The sequence below is a fragment of the Mandrillus leucophaeus genome, unplaced genomic scaffold (genome assembly GCF_000951045.1).
Source record: "Mandrillus leucophaeus isolate KB7577 unplaced genomic scaffold, Mleu.le_1.0 Scaffold944, whole genome shotgun sequence".
In the NCBI taxonomy this organism is placed as follows: Eukaryota; Metazoa; Chordata; class Mammalia; order Primates; family Cercopithecidae; genus Mandrillus; species Mandrillus leucophaeus.
The window spans coordinates 345549-364982 of NW_012110297.1; the positions used below are offsets into that span (position 1 = coordinate 345549).

At 46.8% G+C, this 19434-nt stretch overlaps 1 protein-coding gene across 1 annotated transcript in view; it reads right to left on the reverse strand.

The window, feature by feature from the left end:
- VWA5B1 (von Willebrand factor A domain containing 5B1) overlaps positions 1-19434 on the reverse strand; it is a 64068-nt gene that overhangs the window by 13584 nt on the left and 31050 nt on the right. Inside the window, exons 8-14 of the mRNA XM_011970347.1 lie at positions 18077-18253; positions 13308-13418; positions 10922-11124; positions 10320-10434; positions 8423-8608; positions 4895-5078; positions 3541-3731 (exon numbers count right to left, since the gene is read on the reverse strand). Coding sequence (XP_011825737.1) covers positions 3541-3731; positions 4895-5078; positions 8423-8608; positions 10320-10434; positions 10922-11124; positions 13308-13418; positions 18077-18253 — 1167 coding nt within the window. The remainder of the gene's footprint in view (positions 1-3540; positions 3732-4894; positions 5079-8422; positions 8609-10319; positions 10435-10921; positions 11125-13307; positions 13419-18076; positions 18254-19434) is intronic.

The window sequence follows — 19434 nt, forward strand, 5'->3', positions numbered from 1 at the left end:
CAAACTTAATAGAATAATGTGTTAAAGGCATTTGCAGGCCATTTATAGCAAAAGTTTATAATTTTTTTCCATCTTGCAGATTGGCAAATATTCAAATGTTTGATGGCACCCCTGCGGTCAATGGAAAGACAGGGTCTCTCATGGACTGTCAGTGCTGATGTAAATGGGTACACAGTTGTGGGAGAACAATCTAGCAATGTGCTATCAATTAAAATGCATAAGCCCCTTTGATCTGGCAATTCCTCTTTCAGGAATTCAATCTTCTGGAAATACACAAGAGTGCAAATATCGATGTGCAAGTACTGTATATTTGTTGCAGTATTGTTTGTAAATGTAAAAATCTGGAAACTACTGAAATCAGTCGGGGTTGGCATCAGTCGGCGTTGGCAAATAAGTTCTGGTATATTCCATGCAATGGAATGTCACACAACACTGAAAATAAAGAAGTGGTTTTCTTCATGCCAAAGTGAAAAGATGTCCAAGACAAAACTTATTTTAAAAAAGTAAGTTGTGATTGTCCTGTATCCTCACTGTGGCGATGATTACGTGACCATATACATTTGTCAAATCTCATAGAACTGTTCACCAAAAAGGGTAATTAAATTCACTTTTAAATAAATACAGTGCACTGTTATTTATTTAAAAAGTGAATTAAAGAGACATTAGAAAAGTAAGTTGGAGAGCAGTTTGCATATGTGATTATTAAAATACATACGTGTACTGTGTATGTATGTGTTTGTGTGTGTAGTATTAATATTTCTAGAAGGAAACACTCAAAACCAAGTGGGTCTGGGAATAGGGCAGGGGGCCTTTTATTTGTACTTTATACCTGACTGAATTGTTTGAGGGTTTTTATTGCAAACATTGAGTATGTATTACTTTTGCAATTGAGGGTTTTTATTGCAAACACTGTATTACTTTTGTAATTGAAGAATATGAAATTAATTAGAAATGAATTTCAAGCCTCTGGGACCAATATACATCCCCTGGTAGGGGGAGGGGATGAGGACGAAAAGGCACTTATCAGGTGTAACACTTTTTTAGGCTAACAGTTAGCCATGGGGGGTTTTCCATCCCTATCAAGTATTTATTAGGAGGGGGACTGTGTCTCCCCATTAAATGGGGGCTGCCTTTCTGTCTTTCTAAGCCAGAGGTCCTAGGAATGGTACAAGGATGTGGGAGAAGGAGAGGACTGGTAACTCCCTGGATGACCCCAGCCAGGGCTGCTAAGTCCCAGGGGATCCCTACCCTCCACTCCTTGCCCAATCAAACACTAGGATTTCCCCAGCCATCAACACCACACTGGGTCACAGAGAGCAACTGAAGTTGGTAAGGTTTCCATGGCAACAGATGAGTCTAAGATCCAGCCCTACATCCATCTAGAGGGCGCATGGAGTGTGTGTGTGTGTGTGTGTGTGTGCACATGTAAGTGTGTTGTATGTGCATGCGTAAAGGAGAATTGGGTTGGGGAAGAAGCCAGGCAGGAGGGAGTGAGAGATGAGCAGAGATGGGTCTGAAGAGCTAGGGAGCATGCAGGAAAGAAGTAAAGGGGAACCAGCCTGTTCAGAGCTCTCACCAAATAAAGCTGCCAGCAGAGGATGCCTGCTGTGTGCCAGGTGCTGGACCGGGCACTGCATCTTTTATCAGCCAATGCCTGGAAGAGTCCTCTACTTAGAGTTGGCTCTCAATAAATGTCTTTTGATGGATGGCAGCTCAATCATGTGCCTAAGCTATTCTCCCCATTTTGTAGATGAGGCATCTGGGGCTCAGAGAGTTGAGTGACATGTTTGAGGAGCAGAGTCAGACAGACTGCAGGGCCGGTTGCCTTCTGATTGCATCAAGTGGTCCCTCAATAAGCACGGAGAAGGGCCTCCAGGGATAAGATGGCCGTGTCCCTACCTTTAGAGAGTGGGCTTATGTGTAAGTGGAGGTAGGGAGGGATGGGGATGGTGGTTGGAAGTGGGAGGGGGCATATAGGGAGAGTGAAAAGGCTGCTTTTATGGAACCACAGCCTTACAAGGACAAATCTACATAAAGCCCATTCTTTTGTTTGTTTGTTTTTTGTTTTGTTTGAGATGGGATCTCTCTCTGTCTCCCAGGCTGGAGTGCAATGGCATCATCCCAGCTCACTGCAACCTCTGCCTCCTGGGCTCAAGTGATCCTCCTCCCTCAGCCTCCTGAGTAGCTGGAATTACAGGCGTGTGCCACCATGCCTGGCTAATATTTGTATTTTTTGTAGAGATAGGACTTTGCCATGTTGCCCAGGCTGGTCTGAAACTCCTGGGCTCAAGCGATCTGCCTGCCTTGGCCTACTAAAATGCTGAGGTTACAGGCATGAGGCACTGCGCCCGGCGAAGCCCATTCTTAATAAATGGATTAAACACAATTTGGTTTAGGACAGTGGTGCTCAACCAGGTGATTTAGCTCCCTAGGGAACTAAAGTGTCTGCAGACATTTTTGGATGTCATGATTGGGGATAGTGTTGTTCCTGGCCTCTAATGAGCAGAGGCCAAGGGATGCTGCCAAACATTCTACAGTGCACAGAATTGCCCCCAGAATTGCCACAGAATTGCCGCACCCGTAATCCCAGAACTTTGGGAGGCCGAGGCAGGTGGATCACCTGAAGCCAGGAGTTCGAGACCAGCCTGGCCAACATGGTGAAACCCCATCTCTACTAAAAATACAAAAATTAGCTGGGCACAGCAGTATGTGCCTGTAATCTCAGTTACTCAGGAGGCTGAGGCAGGAGAATCGCTTGAACCCTGGAGGCAGGTGTTGCAGTGAGCCGAGATTGCGCCATTGCACTCCAGCCTGGGCAACAAGAGCGAAACTCCATTTCAAAAAAGAAAAAAAATTTGCCAGGTGTGGTGGCACATGCCTGTAATCCCAGCTACTTGGGAGGCTGAGGCATGAGAATTGCTTGAATCCAGGAGGTGGAGGTTGCAATGAGCAGAGATGGCACTACTGCACTCCAGCCTGGGCAACAGAGCGCGACTCTGTCTCAACATAACAAACAATCAAACAAATAAACAAAAAATCCTCTCTGCCCTGGGTAAATGTATATGCCCTGGAATTTGTAGGAGGTGCAGTCTAATAGAGGGGGAATAAAAGGCTTTGAAGGCAGAGGGTCCCTCAAAGGTCAGACAGGTTGTAATCCTCTGACTGACTGTGTGACCCTGGATAGGTGCCCTGCCTCTCTGGTTCTCAATATCCACATCTGTACTGAGCCAAGGTGGGCCCCTAAACTCTCTCTTTCCCTAGGGGTGCTATAAAATCAAGTGAAAGACAACATGCAAATGTTCCTTGCCAACTGGGCAGTGTGTGTTCAGGGAATGAGTGAGCTTATTCACTGGTGGGTGTCTTGATTTGGAGTGTGTACTCGGAGATAAGGCAGATGAAGGCCTAGGAAAGGAAAGAGGGAGGGACTCACTTGACAGTGTAAGTTGTGGATGGCCCCGTCACATGGTTGAAGCAGGGGACACAGCTCTCCCCTGCCTGTCGCCTTCCCCAGCTCCTCCCTAACCTGTCCTGCTTGGGTACCTGCAAATCAATCTGCCACCACTGGACATCCAGGCTGGTCTGGTTGGTGAGGTCCTGCAGCCTGGCTTTCCGCAGTGGGTATCTCTTGGCAGCTGGCATGGGGTCACTCGCTGTGGTAGCCCTTGGGTAGGGCTTGTGATTGGTGATCTGGTTGGTGCTATATGCCCTCCGTCGCTGGGAGACGTTCGGATCTGGACAGGGATGGTGATGGGGAACCATCAGAGTGGGACAGCAGGGAAAGAGTGGGGCTTGCGTCCCCCTTTCATATTTGGAAGCATCTCACGTTCTCCACCTCTTGCCTACTGAAATATATGCAGGTGCCTCCCCTGGCATCCAGAGCCTCTCCAAATCTGGCCCTAGTCTAGCTTCCCAGCTGCTCTCCCTGCTGCTTCTTTTAAAAGAAAAGAAGTGGCTGGGTGTGGTGGCTCACACCTGTAATCCCAGCTCTGTGGGAAGCCGAGGTGGGCAGATCATCTGAGGTCAGGAGTTCCAGACCAGCCTGGGCAACATGGCAAAAGCCTGTCTCTACAAAAAATACAAAAATTAGCCAGGTGTGATGGTGTGCGCCTGTAGTCCCAGCTATTTGGGAGGCTGAGGCATGAGAACTGCTTGAATCCAGAAGGTGGAGGTTGTGGTGAATCGAGATCATGCCACTGCACTCCAGACTGGGTGACAGAGTGAGACTCTGCCTCAGGGGAAAAAAAAAAAAAAAAAAAAAAAGGTACAAAGTGGGTCAACCACACTAGATCAGAAGCCAATTGTGTGTGTGCTTTCTAAGTGTCACAGTCTCCACATTGCTGCTCAGGCAGTTTCTGCCTGGAACGTCCTCTCCCTTCCCACCTCTAAGAAGCAGTCCGCTTGTGAAGTCTTTGTTGATATCATCTAGCAGACGTACTCATTTCTCCTGGGATTCCTATAGCTTGTTAAATTTTCTAGGGGTCCCTGGCACCCTGTCACTCTGCTTTCTTTCAGAGATAGTGCCAGATGTATCTCTCACTACATGGAAAGCTCCGGAAGGGCAGGGGACATGTCTGAGTCGTCTTTGCTTCCCACATTGCTCTCAGCCCCTAACCTTAGTAGGGAATCAATAAGTACCCTTTGAATGGAAACTAACACCATAACGAGACTTTGGAGTCAGATAGATCCAGACTCTTTGTCTGTACTCTACCTATTGCTCTATGAGCTTAGCCAAGTTGCTCAAATTCTCCAAGTCTCAATTTCCTCATCTGTAAACTGGGTATAACAGTACTGACCTCTGCAGCTGCTAACTATTCAATGAGGTGGCTTTTACCAAGTACTTAGCACATAGTAAACGCTCAACGTAAGGTAGCAATCATTAGAACCGCAGACCGACCGTGCTTGGTGGTGGAGTTTCTGCTGACTAGCAGGGCATCTTTGGCCTGCCCTAGGAGGAAGGGTGCTCCCGAGTTCTTGGCACAGTCTCCACCTTCCTGTCCGGGTCCGTCGTCCTGAGAGTGGTAGAAGACGGAGCTGCTAGACTCCTGAGAGTGCAGCATGCTGTACCGACGCCTCTTGTCCTGGAGGGAGGAACAGAAAAGAGGGCTAAGAGTGGGGCTAGGTGTCAGGAAGGACTTCCGCAGGGAGCAAGGGGTGTGAGCCGCGGTGGTGGGGTTTTCATTTCTGAAGAAACAGCTCAATAGGAAAGCTTTGTGTTTGTTTAGGGAATTGAGACAAACTTCTGTTCAAGAGATGGTGAATGGAATTATCTTTCAAAACACTTAGGTTGTTTATGTTTTTAATCATTGACTTCATTAAATTTTTTAAATGTAATTCTAAATGCCACTCCTGTCTCCAAATAGGTAACCAAAATTAACAAAATAAACCATCTGTTCCTTCCATTCCATTCTCCCTGATATAAACATACAGTTCACCCTTGATCAACACAAGTTTTAACTGCGTGGGTCCATTTATATGTGGATTTTTTTCAATAAAAGTTACACTGAGCATCGGCTTCTCTTGCCTCTCCTTCCACCTACTCCACTTCTTCTGTTCTGTCACCTCTGAGACAGCAAGACCAACCCCTCCACCTCCACCACTCAACGTCAAGACGATGATGATGAAGACCTTCATGACGATCTACTTCCGCTTAATGAATAGTAAATGTATTTTCTCTTCCTTTTGATTTTCTCAAAGACATTTTATTTTCCCTAGCATACTTTTTTTGTAAGAACACAGAATATAATACATATAACCCACAAAATATGTGTTAATTGACTGTTTATGTTATCAGTAAAGCCTCCAGTCAACAGTAGGCTATTAGCAGTTAAGTTTTTAAAGAGTCAAATGTCATATGTGAAATTTTGACTGCATGGGGGGTCGGTATCCCTAACCTCCACATTGTTCAAGGGTCACCTCTATGTATAAATAACACATCAGCTTTTGGGGGTCATTTTTTGTATTATAAAAACTTTGCCATACTGCTCACACTTATCAGTATCTTGAATTTTGCACTTGAAACATTTTGGAAATTTTGCATTTCAACTATGATTTTGTTTGTTTGTTTAGAGATAGGGTCTCCACACTGCACATAGGCTGGAGTACAGTGACACAGTCAGCTCACTGCAGCCTCCAACTCTTGGGCTCCAGCAATCCTCCCGCCTCAGCTTCCAGAGTAGTTGGGACTACAAGCATATGTCACTACGTCTGGCTAATTTTTTAATTTTTATATTTTGTAGAGAAGTGGTCTCACGAGGTTGCCCAGGCTGGTCTTGAACTCCTGACCTCAAGCCAGGCTCCTTCCTTGGTAATCCCAGCTCCCAAAGTGCTCGGATTACAGGCGTGAGCCATTGTGCCTGGCCTCAACCATTCTTTTTAGCATTTGACTGCACAATATTTTACGATGCCTTATTGTTAAGCATTCAGTTTGTGGCCATTTATTTTTGTCACCATAAAAAATATTACAATAAATCCTTGGAAATAAATCTATTACATCACTTTTATTGTTATGGGATAGACTCCTAGGAGTAGGATTTCTGTGTTGAAAGGTTTATATATCTCTAATTTTTTTTTTTTCTTGGAGACAGTGTCTCGCCACATCCCCTAGGCTGGAGTGCAGTGGCGCAATCTTGGCTCACGGCAACCTCCGCCTCCTGGGTTCAAGTGATTCTCATGCCTCAGCCTCCCGAGTAGCTGGGGTTACAGGTGCCTGATGCCGCACCCGGCTAATTTTTGTATTTTTAGTAGAGACAGGGTTTCACCATATTGGCCAGGCTGGTTTCGAACTCCCGACCTCAGGTAATCCACCTGTCTTGGCTTCCCAAAGTGCTGGAATTACAGGCATGAGCCACCATGCCTGGCCTATCTCTAATTTTATTAGTTATTTCTAGGTTGCTTTCCAGGAGGGCTGTGGAGTTATATTTACACCAACAATATGTGAAGGTCCTCTTTATCCCTACCAGTAGCAGGGCAAACATTGCCAATAGGAGAATGGATTTGATGACTGCGTCCAGGCCCTTCTTGTGGGAGGGTCTGTTGATGAACTGGTGTCTTCTAGACCTCCCAGGAAGGTCTGGACTGTGCAAGGACTTGGTCAGCATTTTGTTTAGCATTTTCTCCCTGTGGCTGAACACTCCATTCTCCACAACACATTAACCATTACCCTGATCACAATTCTGAACACATTTCATAACATTCAAAAATCTGGAGCTTTTCACATAAAGTTCCAATTTCTCCTGAAAAATTAGACACACATTTAACATAGGACTCACATTTCTGCATGACGACACTTTGTTAGGGCTGCATAGGGGCTGCCCAGTTTAGACAGGGTGTGTGCCATCCACTTTGCCATATTCCTCACCACTCCTTATTGCCTTTCCAACTGTGAGTTCAGTGGTAGCTGCTATCCATCACAGCATTGGCCCCTTTTATTTTTACACCAAGTCCATTTCATTCATTCCATACCTGCCCAACTTCTCTAGGCATTGAGTTTGTGACTTCTTTTTTGAAAAACAAAACAAGATGAGAAATCCTTTGGAGAGAGTGGACAGACTCATGGAAGAGGAAAGATAGGTGAGGAAACAGCTTCTTTGGCAATCTCTCACATTTTAGCATGAATTTCACCTCCCTTTCAGAAGTTCTTGGCTTTCCCACTTCTGCCACCACAGACAAGGGAATCATCCATGTAAAGGAATAAAACACAAACTTATCTAAGGAGATATGAGCTTACTAGAGTGTGTGGAGAATGAAATCTGAGTGCATTTGTTCTTGAACTGAAGTGTGCACCATATCACTTAGGGGAGATGATGTAAAATGCAGTTTTCTGGGCTTTATCCTAGGGGATTCTTATTCAACAGACTTGGATGGAAGTTAGGGCGCTGCATTTTGTTTTGTTTTCTTTTAGGATGGAGTCTCGCTCTGTCGCCCAGGCTGGAGTGCAATGGCACGATCTTGGCTCACTCCAAACTCTGCCTCCTGAGTTCAAGTGATTCTCATGCCTCAGCCTCCTGAGTAGCTGGGATTACAGGTGCCTGCCACCATGCCTGGCTAATTTTGTCATATTTTTAGCAGAGAACGGGATTTCACCCTGTTGGCCAGGCTGGTCTCAAGTTCCTGACCTCAAGTGACCTTCCTGCCTCAGCCTCCCAAAGCTCTGCATTTTAAACAAGTTCTTTAAGTGGTTCTACTGCAGGGGCTTTTAAGAACCACATTTTTGAGATGGTGGCATCTACCTTAGCCATGCCACTGTGATTAATGCCTGTGGCCTGGCAACTGTAAACCCACAACTGGGAAAACTGTAAACCCACAACTGTAAACCCAATTCCAATTAGTTTCTAGCTGTCACAAATAGTCTTTCCAGCTAAGGGTGATTTGTAGGCATGGGTTCTGGGCCCCCATGGACCCCTGGAGTTTCTAGGATACTTACAGATCTGGGATTGGAGATGTGCATGGAAGCATCACATACAATGCCATACCCCACCAGCCGTTCTCCAGGGAAGAGGGAGCTGGCGTTGATGGGTGAGACCAGGACCTCAGTGGTCTCAGGGAAGATCCACTCCACAGTCACATCACTCAGGACTGGGGCCATGGCCTTCTTCAAGGATTTGACCATCTGTAGGGCAGGGTCAGAACACAGATTGGGGGATGTGTGAGAAGAGATGTGTACAGAAGATCATGTAAGTATGAGCTTAGTGGGGAGTGGGAGCAGGGAAGAGGGGAGAGCAGGCCTTGGGGTGACTCGCCCAGCAGTGAGCACACCTCTGAGCTTCTTAGATTCCTAGAATGTCAGAGTTGGAGAGCATCTTTGCTGTCATCTTTTCTAAGCTTAGCATTTTTATTTTATTTTATTTTATTTCGAAACAGAGTCTGACTCTGTCACCCAGGCTGGAATGCAGTGGCATAATTTGGCTCACTGCAACCTCCACCTCTTGGGTTCAAGTGATTCTCCTGCCTCAGCCTCCTGAGTAGCTGGGATTACAGGCACCTGCCACCATGCCCGGCTAATTTTTGTATTTTTATTAGAGATGGGGTTCCATCAAATTGGCCAGGCTGGTCTCAAACTCCTGGCCTCAAGTGATCCACTTGCCTATGCCTCCCAAAGTACTGGGATTACAGGTGTGAGCCACTGCACACCTGGCCAGTTTAGCATTTTATAAATGAGAAAATCTGAGGCTCAAAGTAGGGCTGTGAGTAGCCCGAGGGCACACAGGTTTGTGTCAAACCATGGACTGGATAATGATCTTGATCAAGTTCATTTACCTCTCTGGCCCTCAGTTTTCCCTTCTGTTAAAGTAGGAGGGTGTAGTTGAAGGATTATTTGCAATATTGAATTTGAAGTGTCTGCCATGTGGTAGGTGTTCAGTAAATGACGGCTGTGGTCATCACCTAGACTGATTTCCTTGGATGTTCTGTACTGCAAACCTGGAGAAAATGACTTGGGGGTTGTGGCAAGTATAGAGGTGAGCTTTCAAATCTCCCTTCAAGAAAGACCACGCCTTCTTGCTGGAAGAAGTGCAGTTAGGTGACAGCTTCCAGATGCAGCACCCCAGCTTTTGAACCAAGACCATATCTCTCCCTGGAAGCCCCAAGTCAATGATTTAATATGGCAGGGATAGTACAGCCTGGTCATTTCAGCACATCACAGACTTTGATGGGCAACCTTTGCTCCAGAGCTCCCTGCTGGACGGCTGAGACCTTGCCAGGGCATCACAGTCTGAGGCTTTCTTGTCCAGTTCTGCTCCCACTTTCCTTTCACAACTATTGGATCGGACTCTTGGACTGAAGAGTTTTTCTTCCAGTTTCCTTCTCTTCCACCTTTCATAGACACTATCCCCAATAAATGTCTTCACTCTTAATCTCAGCCCTGTCTTTGTTTACTAGACTGATAAGGGGATTTTCTAAGGTTTAGTTTATTTGTGTCAAATGTGCAGGACATGGAAAGAAGACTATAGCCTCCTTTATTTCTGGGTTCTTTAGATTCTTCTGAGCCACCATTTGTCATCATCAGGAATGTGTCCAGATATGGACCTCAAACACAGCTCCAACCCATATAGGTAGCTTTTTCAGGAGCCTCATCCTGTCCAGCAGTGGATGGAGTGTGTGTTCAGTGGCTGGAGACCAGAGGATCTAGCGTCCCGGCATTGCTTCAAGAGTTGCCTGCTCTGTGACTTGCAAGTCTCTGGTTCTCATTGGGGTGCAGTGTGGCCTAGTGAAGAGCTCAGCTTTGGGGTGACATTCCAGTTCCACCACTGAGTTGCCATGTGACTGGTCTGAGCCTCTGAGGTTCCAGCACCAGAAGGGACTGAGTGGGTTCTGCTGCCTACCTTGGGTTGCAGCCGCTCCCCCTCCATCAGGAACTCAGCACTGCCCTTGGACACAGATGCCAGCCCTTTCACCAGTCTGTGGCAGACGTTGGGTCCAATTCCAAAGCTATAGCACCTGGGGGAAGGGGAGAAGAGAGGCTGCTATGTCCTATCCTCTCTACATCTTTGCCTCCTGATGTGGAAAGGGACAGAGCATGGCCCAGCAGGATCTCGGAGCTGGCCCTATCTTCAGGCAGAGGGAGAGGGAGAAAGAAGAGGGGCCATCAGGAAGTACCCACATACATATCCATCAATTCACCCACAGACAGTCCATCAATTCCCACCCAGCACAGAGCGGGAGCAGCCTCTCCCTTGGCTGTGGGATCTCTCCCTAGGCTGCTTTTATGAGTTGTGTGCAGAGGTATGGGTAGCTCACCCATTCTGAACTTGAGAGGGAAAAAGATGAACTTTGAAATCAGCCCACACTATCTTGGAAGCAAAGCCCTGTGGGAATTGTGGGTCCTGTCCTCTCCCTGCGGCATTTTCCACATTGCCCTTCGGCTGTGGTGCCCCAGCCCCAGCAGCTTGGAGTCACCGAGCCTAGACCCTCAGCCAAGGCCCACCTGGTGGAGAAGGCGTGATTTCGCAGCAGCTCCAGTACCTTCCCCGTGTTGTTGACAGCGCCATCTGTGATCAGGAAGAGGAGTCGCGGGTGGCCTCGGTGCACTGGCTGCCTGATGATCCACTTGAGAGGGGAAAGGATGTTGGTCCCACCCATGTCGGCCCTCATTCTCTGGATGTCATCACAGGCCATGGCCAAGCTCTCCTGCAGAGAAGCAGGCAGTCCCCAGGGTCACCGTATGGCACAGAGACTCTAGACCACCTAAGGAAGAGGCCTTTGTTTCCCTAGATCTTCTTTTAGGCTCACCAGAGTTGACCAATGCTCCCACTTTCATCCCTGCCCACACTCACAGGAAGAATGGGTGACCACTCATTTGGTGTCATTCTGCTCAACAGCACCCCCTACCAATGCCTGAAACACCAACCAGTTGTCCTTTCTGGGTTCTCCTTTAAAAATAGAAGCACTCCTGGAAGAGGTAGCACATTAAACCCCTGATTCCTTGGCATACATGAGGTTTCTTTTTCTGATGAGGGAGGCGGGTTGTGTGATGGAAAGAACACTGGACTAGGAATCTTAAGATCTGAGTCCAGAGACTGACTCTGGCACCAGCCCCCGTGACATTTTGAGAAAATCATTTCTCTAATCCAGGCTTCAAATTTCCTTGCTCTGGACCAACTGTGTGGGTCCCAACTGGCCAAGGATGGATGTTATTTGCAGCAAGAGTAGATTCCCACTGGATACAGTGACCTCCTCCTCCTGGCTCAGGGGAATGCTGTTTCAACATCCACTCTTGGACGGGCCTTAGAAGTAACAGCATGTTTGGGAAGCCAAGGCGGGTGGATCACTTGAGGTCAGGAATTCGAGACCAGCCTGGCCAAAATGGTGAAACCCCATCTCTATTAAAAATACAAAAATTAGCTAGGTGTGGGGGTGCATGCCTGTAATCCTAGCTACTTGGGAGGCTGAGGCAGGAGAATCGCTTGAACCTGAGAGGCAGAGGTTGCAGTGAGCCAAGATCAAGATCGTACCACTGCAATCCAGCCTGGGTGACAGAGTAAGAGAGATGAGAGACTCCATCTCCAAAAAAAAAAAAAAAAAAAAAAAAGAGAGAGAGAAAAGAAAAAAGAAAAGCAGTAACGGCATGTATCAAAAGTCTTAAGATGTACGTGTAGCTTTTGAACCCGCAAGGCTAGGAATTAATTCTAAGGGAATAATTAAAGATGCATGCAAAATCTGTGATACAAAGATGACTAAATAAAATGGGAAGAACTTTAATGCTTGACTGCAGGGGTTTTGTTAAATAAGTCCCAATCTATCTGTGTAGTGAAATACTAGGAAGCCATTAGAGTTACATTACAGATTAATACTTACTGGCATGGAAATATATTCATGATAGACTGCTACATTAGAAAAGTAGGTTACAGAACAGTATGGAAGGCCTAATCCTATCTTTATTGAAAATGTGTGTAAACGCATAGAACAAGGGCTGGAAGGATTTATACTAAGCTCTTAGCAGTGTCTTTTCTTCCTTTTTTCCTGACTGACATAATCACGGGAGATTTTTAAACACATTTTGTTTTTGATATCTACATTTAAAAATTGTGGAGTGATCAATACATATTATTCTTTTGTTGTTATCATTGTAGAAATGAGGTCTCACTCTGCTGCCCAGGCTGGACTCAAAGCTCCTACGTTCAAGTGACCTTCCCACCTCAACCTCCCGAGTAGCTGAGATTACAAGCGCATGCAACATATATTATTCTTGTATTTTTAAAACTCATAACATTATTTTTAGTTGAAAAGTGTCCCATTTGTCTGTCCTTCCTCCCTCCTTTCCTTCCTTCCTCCCTCCCTCTCTTCCTCTTCTTAGATCTGGGTAGGATGCTGCAATTTTGAACATGCTGCTGGGGCCACAGCCTTCTTGTTTCACACAGTATCTTGAGCCTTGTGAATTCCATTCTTAGCCCACTGCCACGCCCACTCATCCACCTATTCACTCCCCTACTCCTTATCATCTGCTTCCTTAGCTCAACCTTGCACGCATCCGTCATCCTTGTGAAACGGAGGCTTCAGTGAGTGGCAGGCCTGGGCTATGTCCTCTCTCTACCCACTTTCTGTACCTCATCTCTGCACACACACACACTTTGCCCAAAATATTGTGTGATTCTAAAGAGGGGGGGATGTCAGAAGTCTGAGATGTCAGAAAAATGTCCAAACAGAGATAGCTTCTCTTTAGTTCTCTGCCCCCGGGTGTGATCTGGGTTCTCTGTGGGTGGGCAGCTTCTGAGGCCAGCACTAGGGTTTTAACGATTTTTTCCCCTTTCGCTCCTTTCCTCTGCTCCCCACCATGCACCACCCTCCTGGTCCCAGCCTTGCCCCCTCATTACCTCACTGTAGGTCTGGCTGGAAGGAAAAAGGCTCTTAAATGTAGATCCAAACCCAATGATATTGAAGAGGCAGGCTGGCATGAGGCTCTTAAGGGCCACCAACATGGCGTCCTGGCAGGAGAGAAAGTGGTTTTCAGGATTCGGGAAGGAGTTCTTGTCATTCAACCACCACACTCCAATATTCTCTTTCCCAGCACAGGAGCGGCCTCCAAACAGGCATTTACCCTCCTCTGTCTGCACCCAGCAACTCCTTATCCCTCACATCAAGAAATTTGCTGACACTGACCAGAGGCTGGACCAAAGCCACCACCACCACCACCACCACCATTATTGTCATTATCATCATCATCGTCAAACTTATCCATGTAGCAGGTCTGACTTCTTAAAGCCTTTCTATTATGACTTTCCAGTTCCATTTAACCTCTTGCTGATCCTGAGAGGTGGGGAGAGCAGGGAGCACCCTCTCCCTGCTGTCAAAGCAGAATTGATGTCTAAGGGAGGAAAGTGGCCTGGTCCAGGTCACACTGTTGATGGAATGGCTTCTGGCCCTCCTGTGGGACCTTCTGCATCAGACTCAACCTAACCATCACTAACTAAGGACACATCCTCAGGGGCAGTCTCTTCAGCTCATATTTGTCAGGTACACAGGAGGTACTTTACATGCATCACCTCACTGATCTTCACCATAACCTTTCGAGGCAGGTATGCTATTATCCCTATTTTATAGAAGAGAAGATTGAGGCACAGAGAGATGAAGTAACATGTTGGTGAGCATCCAGTGGGTAAATAATGGAGTCAGGACTCAAAGCTATGTCACGTTGCCTCCAAAGTCTATGGACACTAAACATAACCCATGTAACTATGCCCCACCAGGAGACCTTGATAAAGGTAGATTGAAAAAAATAGTGACAATGAAGGAAGTGGAGGTGATGGTAGAAGCAAAATAAATGATGATGATGATGATGATGATGATGGTGGTGATGATGGTTATGATACAATGCAATCACAAATATCAAGCAATTACTATGTGCTAAACATTCTAAGTTATGTCACCCCCCTCAGCCTCAGCCTGGTGCATAGTAAACATTCAGTAAATGGTTATCATTATCAACCCAATGAGATCTATATTAATATTAATAACCCTATTTTACAGATGAGGAAACTGAGGCTCAGGAGAACTAAAGAATTACACTGGGTTGCAAAACCTAAGACTAATGACTGAGGCTTTAAAAATACAGCTCTGGCTGGGCACAGTGGCTGATGCCTGTAATCCCAGCACTTTGGGAGGTGGAGGCAGGCAGATCATGAGGTCAGGAGTTTGAGACCAGCCTGACCAATATGGTGAAACCCTGTCTCTACTAAAAACACAAAAATTAGCCAGGCGTGGTGGTGCGCACCTGTAATCCCAGCTACTCAGGAGGTTAAAACAGGAGAATCGCTTGAACCTGGGAGGCGGAGGCTGCAGTGAGCCGAGATCATGCCACTGTGCTCCAGCCTGGGCAATAGAGCGAGACTCGTCTCAAAAAAAAAACCAAAAAAAAAAAAACCGAAACAAAAAAAACACAGCTTTGAGATTTTTATTCATGTCAGCTCTGCCTTGGCAGAGGAATGAAGGTCTGTCTGCCCCTCACCTCCATGTCCCCCATCTTGTTTATTGATAGTACCCCAGGGATCTCAGCATGGCTTCAGGGAAGCCATCATCCTTCAGGATCTAGAAGAAAATTGGATTCTGGCAAATTTTACACCACGTAGATTTCCAGGCTCCACATACTCACACCCCAGTCCCATCCCCCACCCTGTAAACATTAACATTAAACATTAACATTAACATTCTCTCGATCTCTTTTCATTGCTTGCCTCAATACATTTGGTTTCTCTACAAAAGAAGTCAATGTCTGCTTATTTTTTCATTAGTCACTAATGCATATTCCTGCTAGGAGGAGATTCTGCTGATCCATACAGATTGTCTCTGCTCACACCTATTAGAATTTTTAAAGCCATGTTTTTGGCAGCAAGCGGCAGTTGAAGAATGAGACCAGCTGCAGGAAATTAAATTGGCTGGACTTTCCCCTTTGGCATAGGCTGTTTGGATTTCTATTTTCTCCCTCCCCCCGAGCCTAGATTTTCCTAAAACTTCAACCCAATGGGTCACAATTAAGGACCCAAGCAACCTTCCAGTGGCCTTATTGTCAGTGGGGAAAGGGGTGGGTATCCTGAGTAATTTCTGTGCCTTTCTCTAAAAGGGTCATGTTTAGCATGGATGGCACCAATGCAAAGCCATTTGTGAAGGCATGACCTTGAGCTCAGTGAGCTGAACTGGAGAAGGGCAGGAGAGATTCCAAGGAGAAAGAGGACTGAAAGGAGAGCCAGAGAAAGTTATTGTCAGAGAATTCCGGAATGCAAAGATTGGACAGGCTTTCAGCCCAGGAAGTGGATTTCCATTTATGAACTAATTCCATTTAACTGGTAGTAACTGCCTGGAACACTGGGATGACAAGGATATAGACTGAGTCCAGGCTCAGCAGGAAAAAAATTGTCATGACCAATTATTGAATTGATGGGGAGAGGGGAGCCAAGGGACATGTGACATACATTCACTCTGCCTGAATTGATCCTTCTCACTCTACAGAAAGGACGAATGAAGCCCAGAGTTGAGAATCAACTTGTCCACAGCCAAGGAGCAAATCAGTGGCAGGATTGACCTTGGAACCCAGGTGTTGCTTTTGGCACAATGCCATGCAGCAGAGATGATATCATCAGAGAAGAGAATTTTTTAGTGGAAGAGTATGCATAATTCTCCATAAGCAGTGTAAGGAAAATGAGCTCTGAAGCAAGATATAGAAGGCCCAGGCTCTCTCATTAACCCTGTGATGCTGGGAAAAGCACTTAGCCTCTTGACAACTCAATTTCTTTACCTGGAAAGTGGAGGGAAAATGGATTAAATGCTCCCTAAGGCATGTTTTAGGTTTATGCTTCTGTGATGCTCTAGGGTAGCTGAGACATCTTATGAATTGATATAGGTGCAGAAGGGGATACAGATGGCCACAAAGGCCTGGAGCGTGCTTCAGCACTCCAGCACCGAGGACAGCTTCTCATTCCAATGTTTGCCTTTGATGGTGGGCAGGTTGGGGAAGAAGGTGTCAATCAGCCCTACACCCAAGTTCCAAACAGGAACTTGGGTCCTGTGTATGACTCCTCTGTCATACTTCAAGACAACTGTAGCAAACCCGTGAGGATACCTGGCATCCCAGATCCTGCCCAACCCTCCTCTCCTTGCTGAGCTTGCTGTCCTGGAAACAAGAGCTTGCTCTGGGAACAAACTAGGGGGAAAGATGAAATTTCAGGTGATGGCAGAACCCCTCTCTGTTCTTGCCCCCTCCTTCCTTGTTTTCCTGACCTCAGTTATCCTTTACCTGGATCAATAAAGAGATGGAAGGCTTTTCATGCATAAACACAGAGCTAGGCGCCATGGAAAAAGAGAGGTGAGAGGATAGATGACCCTTTTCCTAAATGAGTTCATAACTCCAGAGAGACAGACATCTGCACAATCAAAAATACAAGGGAGTCTTGTAAAATGCCACAGTCTAGACCGGTAATCTCCTGGGGGTAGGGCAGGGGCAGGTGAAATGCATCTGGATTGTCGGGGGGAGGGTTCTATCACCATTGCTTCCACTCTCCTGAGGAGCTCTCCTTAGCAGGGAGACAAAGCTCCCATGTATTCTGATTGGCTAGCAGACCTGTGCCTCTCTCTTGACTGTCAGCTCCTTGAGGACAGCAAATGTGTTTACATTCTGCTGTTTTTCCAGATGGCCAAGGGCAAGGCTTGGCACCTATTAGGCACTTGAAAAAAAGAGAAACCAAGTCTTTTCTACCAAATTCTATACATTCCTTGATGGCAGGGGCCATGTCCACTGAAGCTCTGATGTCAGGTGGTGGGAACAGTCAGGTGGACATGGGTTTAATTTTAGACCACACTGGCCATGTGACCTTGGGCAGGTGACTGAAACTCTCAAGATCAGCTTTCCTATATGGAAAATGGCAAAAATAGGATCAAACGCATAGGATTATCGTCTGGATTAGATACCAAGCTTCGCATTAAGTGGCTAGCACCATATCCAACACATAGCAGACCCTCAGCAAATGTTACTTCCCTTTCTCTCTTCTCCGTACCCTGCTCCACTCAGTACCTGCCGGGGTGTTTTAGCTAAAGTTTGTAGAATGCAAAGGACAGCTATGGATGACTCCATCCCTTGTAAATGGATGCCAGCTCTGCCTCTGCTCACACTACTTCACGTTTTTTTGGAGATGCAAATGGAGTTTGGGTGTTTCCGTTTAAACTGATTTTTTTTTTTTTTTTTTTTTTTTTGAGGCGGAGTCTCGCGCTGTGGCCCGGGCTGGAGTGCAGTGGCCGGATCTCAGCTCACTGCAACCTCCGCCTCCGGGGTTTGCGCCATTCTCCTGCCTCAGCCTCCCGAGTAGCTGGGACTACAGGCGCCCGCCACCTCGCCCGGCTAGTTTTTTGTATTTTTTAGTAGAGACGGGGTTTCACCGTGTTAGCCAAGATGGTCTCGATCTCCTGACCTCATGATCCGCCCGTCTCGGCCTCCCAAAGTGCTGGGATTACAGGCTTGAGCCACCGCGCCCGGCCCTAAACTGATTTTTAAAAGTTGTTTCTTGGAACAGAAAGTGCTGAGGAAGCTGGGTTGGGGGCGCACAGCTGATTTTCCCTGGAGCCCTGGGCCCTGGGAAGGGGTCCTCTCAGCAGGTACCTTGACTCGGTGCATGCTGATCCCGCTCATGCTGCTGCTCCTGTCAATGAGGAAGATGAACTCCCCGTGGGCCTTTCTCAGGCACGGCTGGACTGACTGGAGGTCGGGACAGAAGTTGAGCATGATGACGGAGTGGTGGGGAATGTCTTTGTGGAGGCGTTTGCGAATGATTTCTGTCTGGAGAAGAAAGGAACACTCTGATTGGGCAATCGGGGGTCAAGAGGTACTCCTGGGGACTCATCCTGGTCCCCATCACTCACCGTGCACCCACATCCTGCTCAGGCTCTGCACAGAAGACTTTCGGGCTGACTGTGCTCAGCTTCTCTGTTTGCTAGACCTTCACGGGTTGCAACAGCAAGCATGGACTTTGCAGACAGAAAGACTTGGGTTTGAATCCCTGCTCTGTCACCATCCTACTGTGTGACATGGGGGCGAGCCCCTCCCCTGGGTCTATTTACCCATTTGTCAAATGGGGCGAATAATGTCCGCTTCTCAGGGTGGTTGTGAGGATGAACTGAGTCAGCACAGACGCGAGAAGCCCCTTGGTTGAGTAATGGTCTCTCGCTTTTATACTCAGTGTGTAAACTGCGCTCTGCCTCCTCTTGGTTGTGAACTGGGTTTCCCTAGTTTACCGATTCTCTCCCATTGTTAAATTCCTACTCACTCTTCAAATTCTACCCGCTTGGAAAGTCTTCCCCAATTTCCAGGTGGACTTAATTACTTAGTTTCCTCATCCATGAAATGAGGACAAGAAGACATACCTCACTGAGTTGTTGCATGGGTTCAGTGCATTTGGGAAGCTGGCTGCCTGGCAGAGAGCAATGGTCTCTAAACAGCAGCCATCATTGCCACTGCTGGTGCTGCTGTTGTTGGTCCTGGAGGCCCAGGCACTTCTCACTCATGTTGAATACAGTTTTTTGCTCCGATCTCTGCCTCCCGCCAACTTGTTTGCTATTATACTTGAAGGCAGGTCATCTCTTAGCTTCTTTTACATCTCCAGAATTTAACATAGGGCCTGGTCCAGAGATGGATCAGTAAAGATTAAGGGAAGGACAGTGCCTTGGTGTTTATCTTTTTATGTGGCCTCCTAGCTGGCCCTGAGGCCAGGACCCTTCCCCTTGCTTCTCCCCCTCCCCTTCCCACAGAATCTCATTTCCTTTGTTCTCACACTGCTTTCACTCTCCACCCCGACTTTCTCTCTCTGTCTCCTTATCTGGCTGTCTCTGTGTGTACACGTGTCTCTGTGTCTGTTTCTCAGTTTCTGTCTATTTGGGTTCCTTCCCCATCTCAATAGATGACATCACCACCCACCCAGTTGTTCAAACCAAACGCCTAACAGTTGTCCTCGGTTCCCCTCT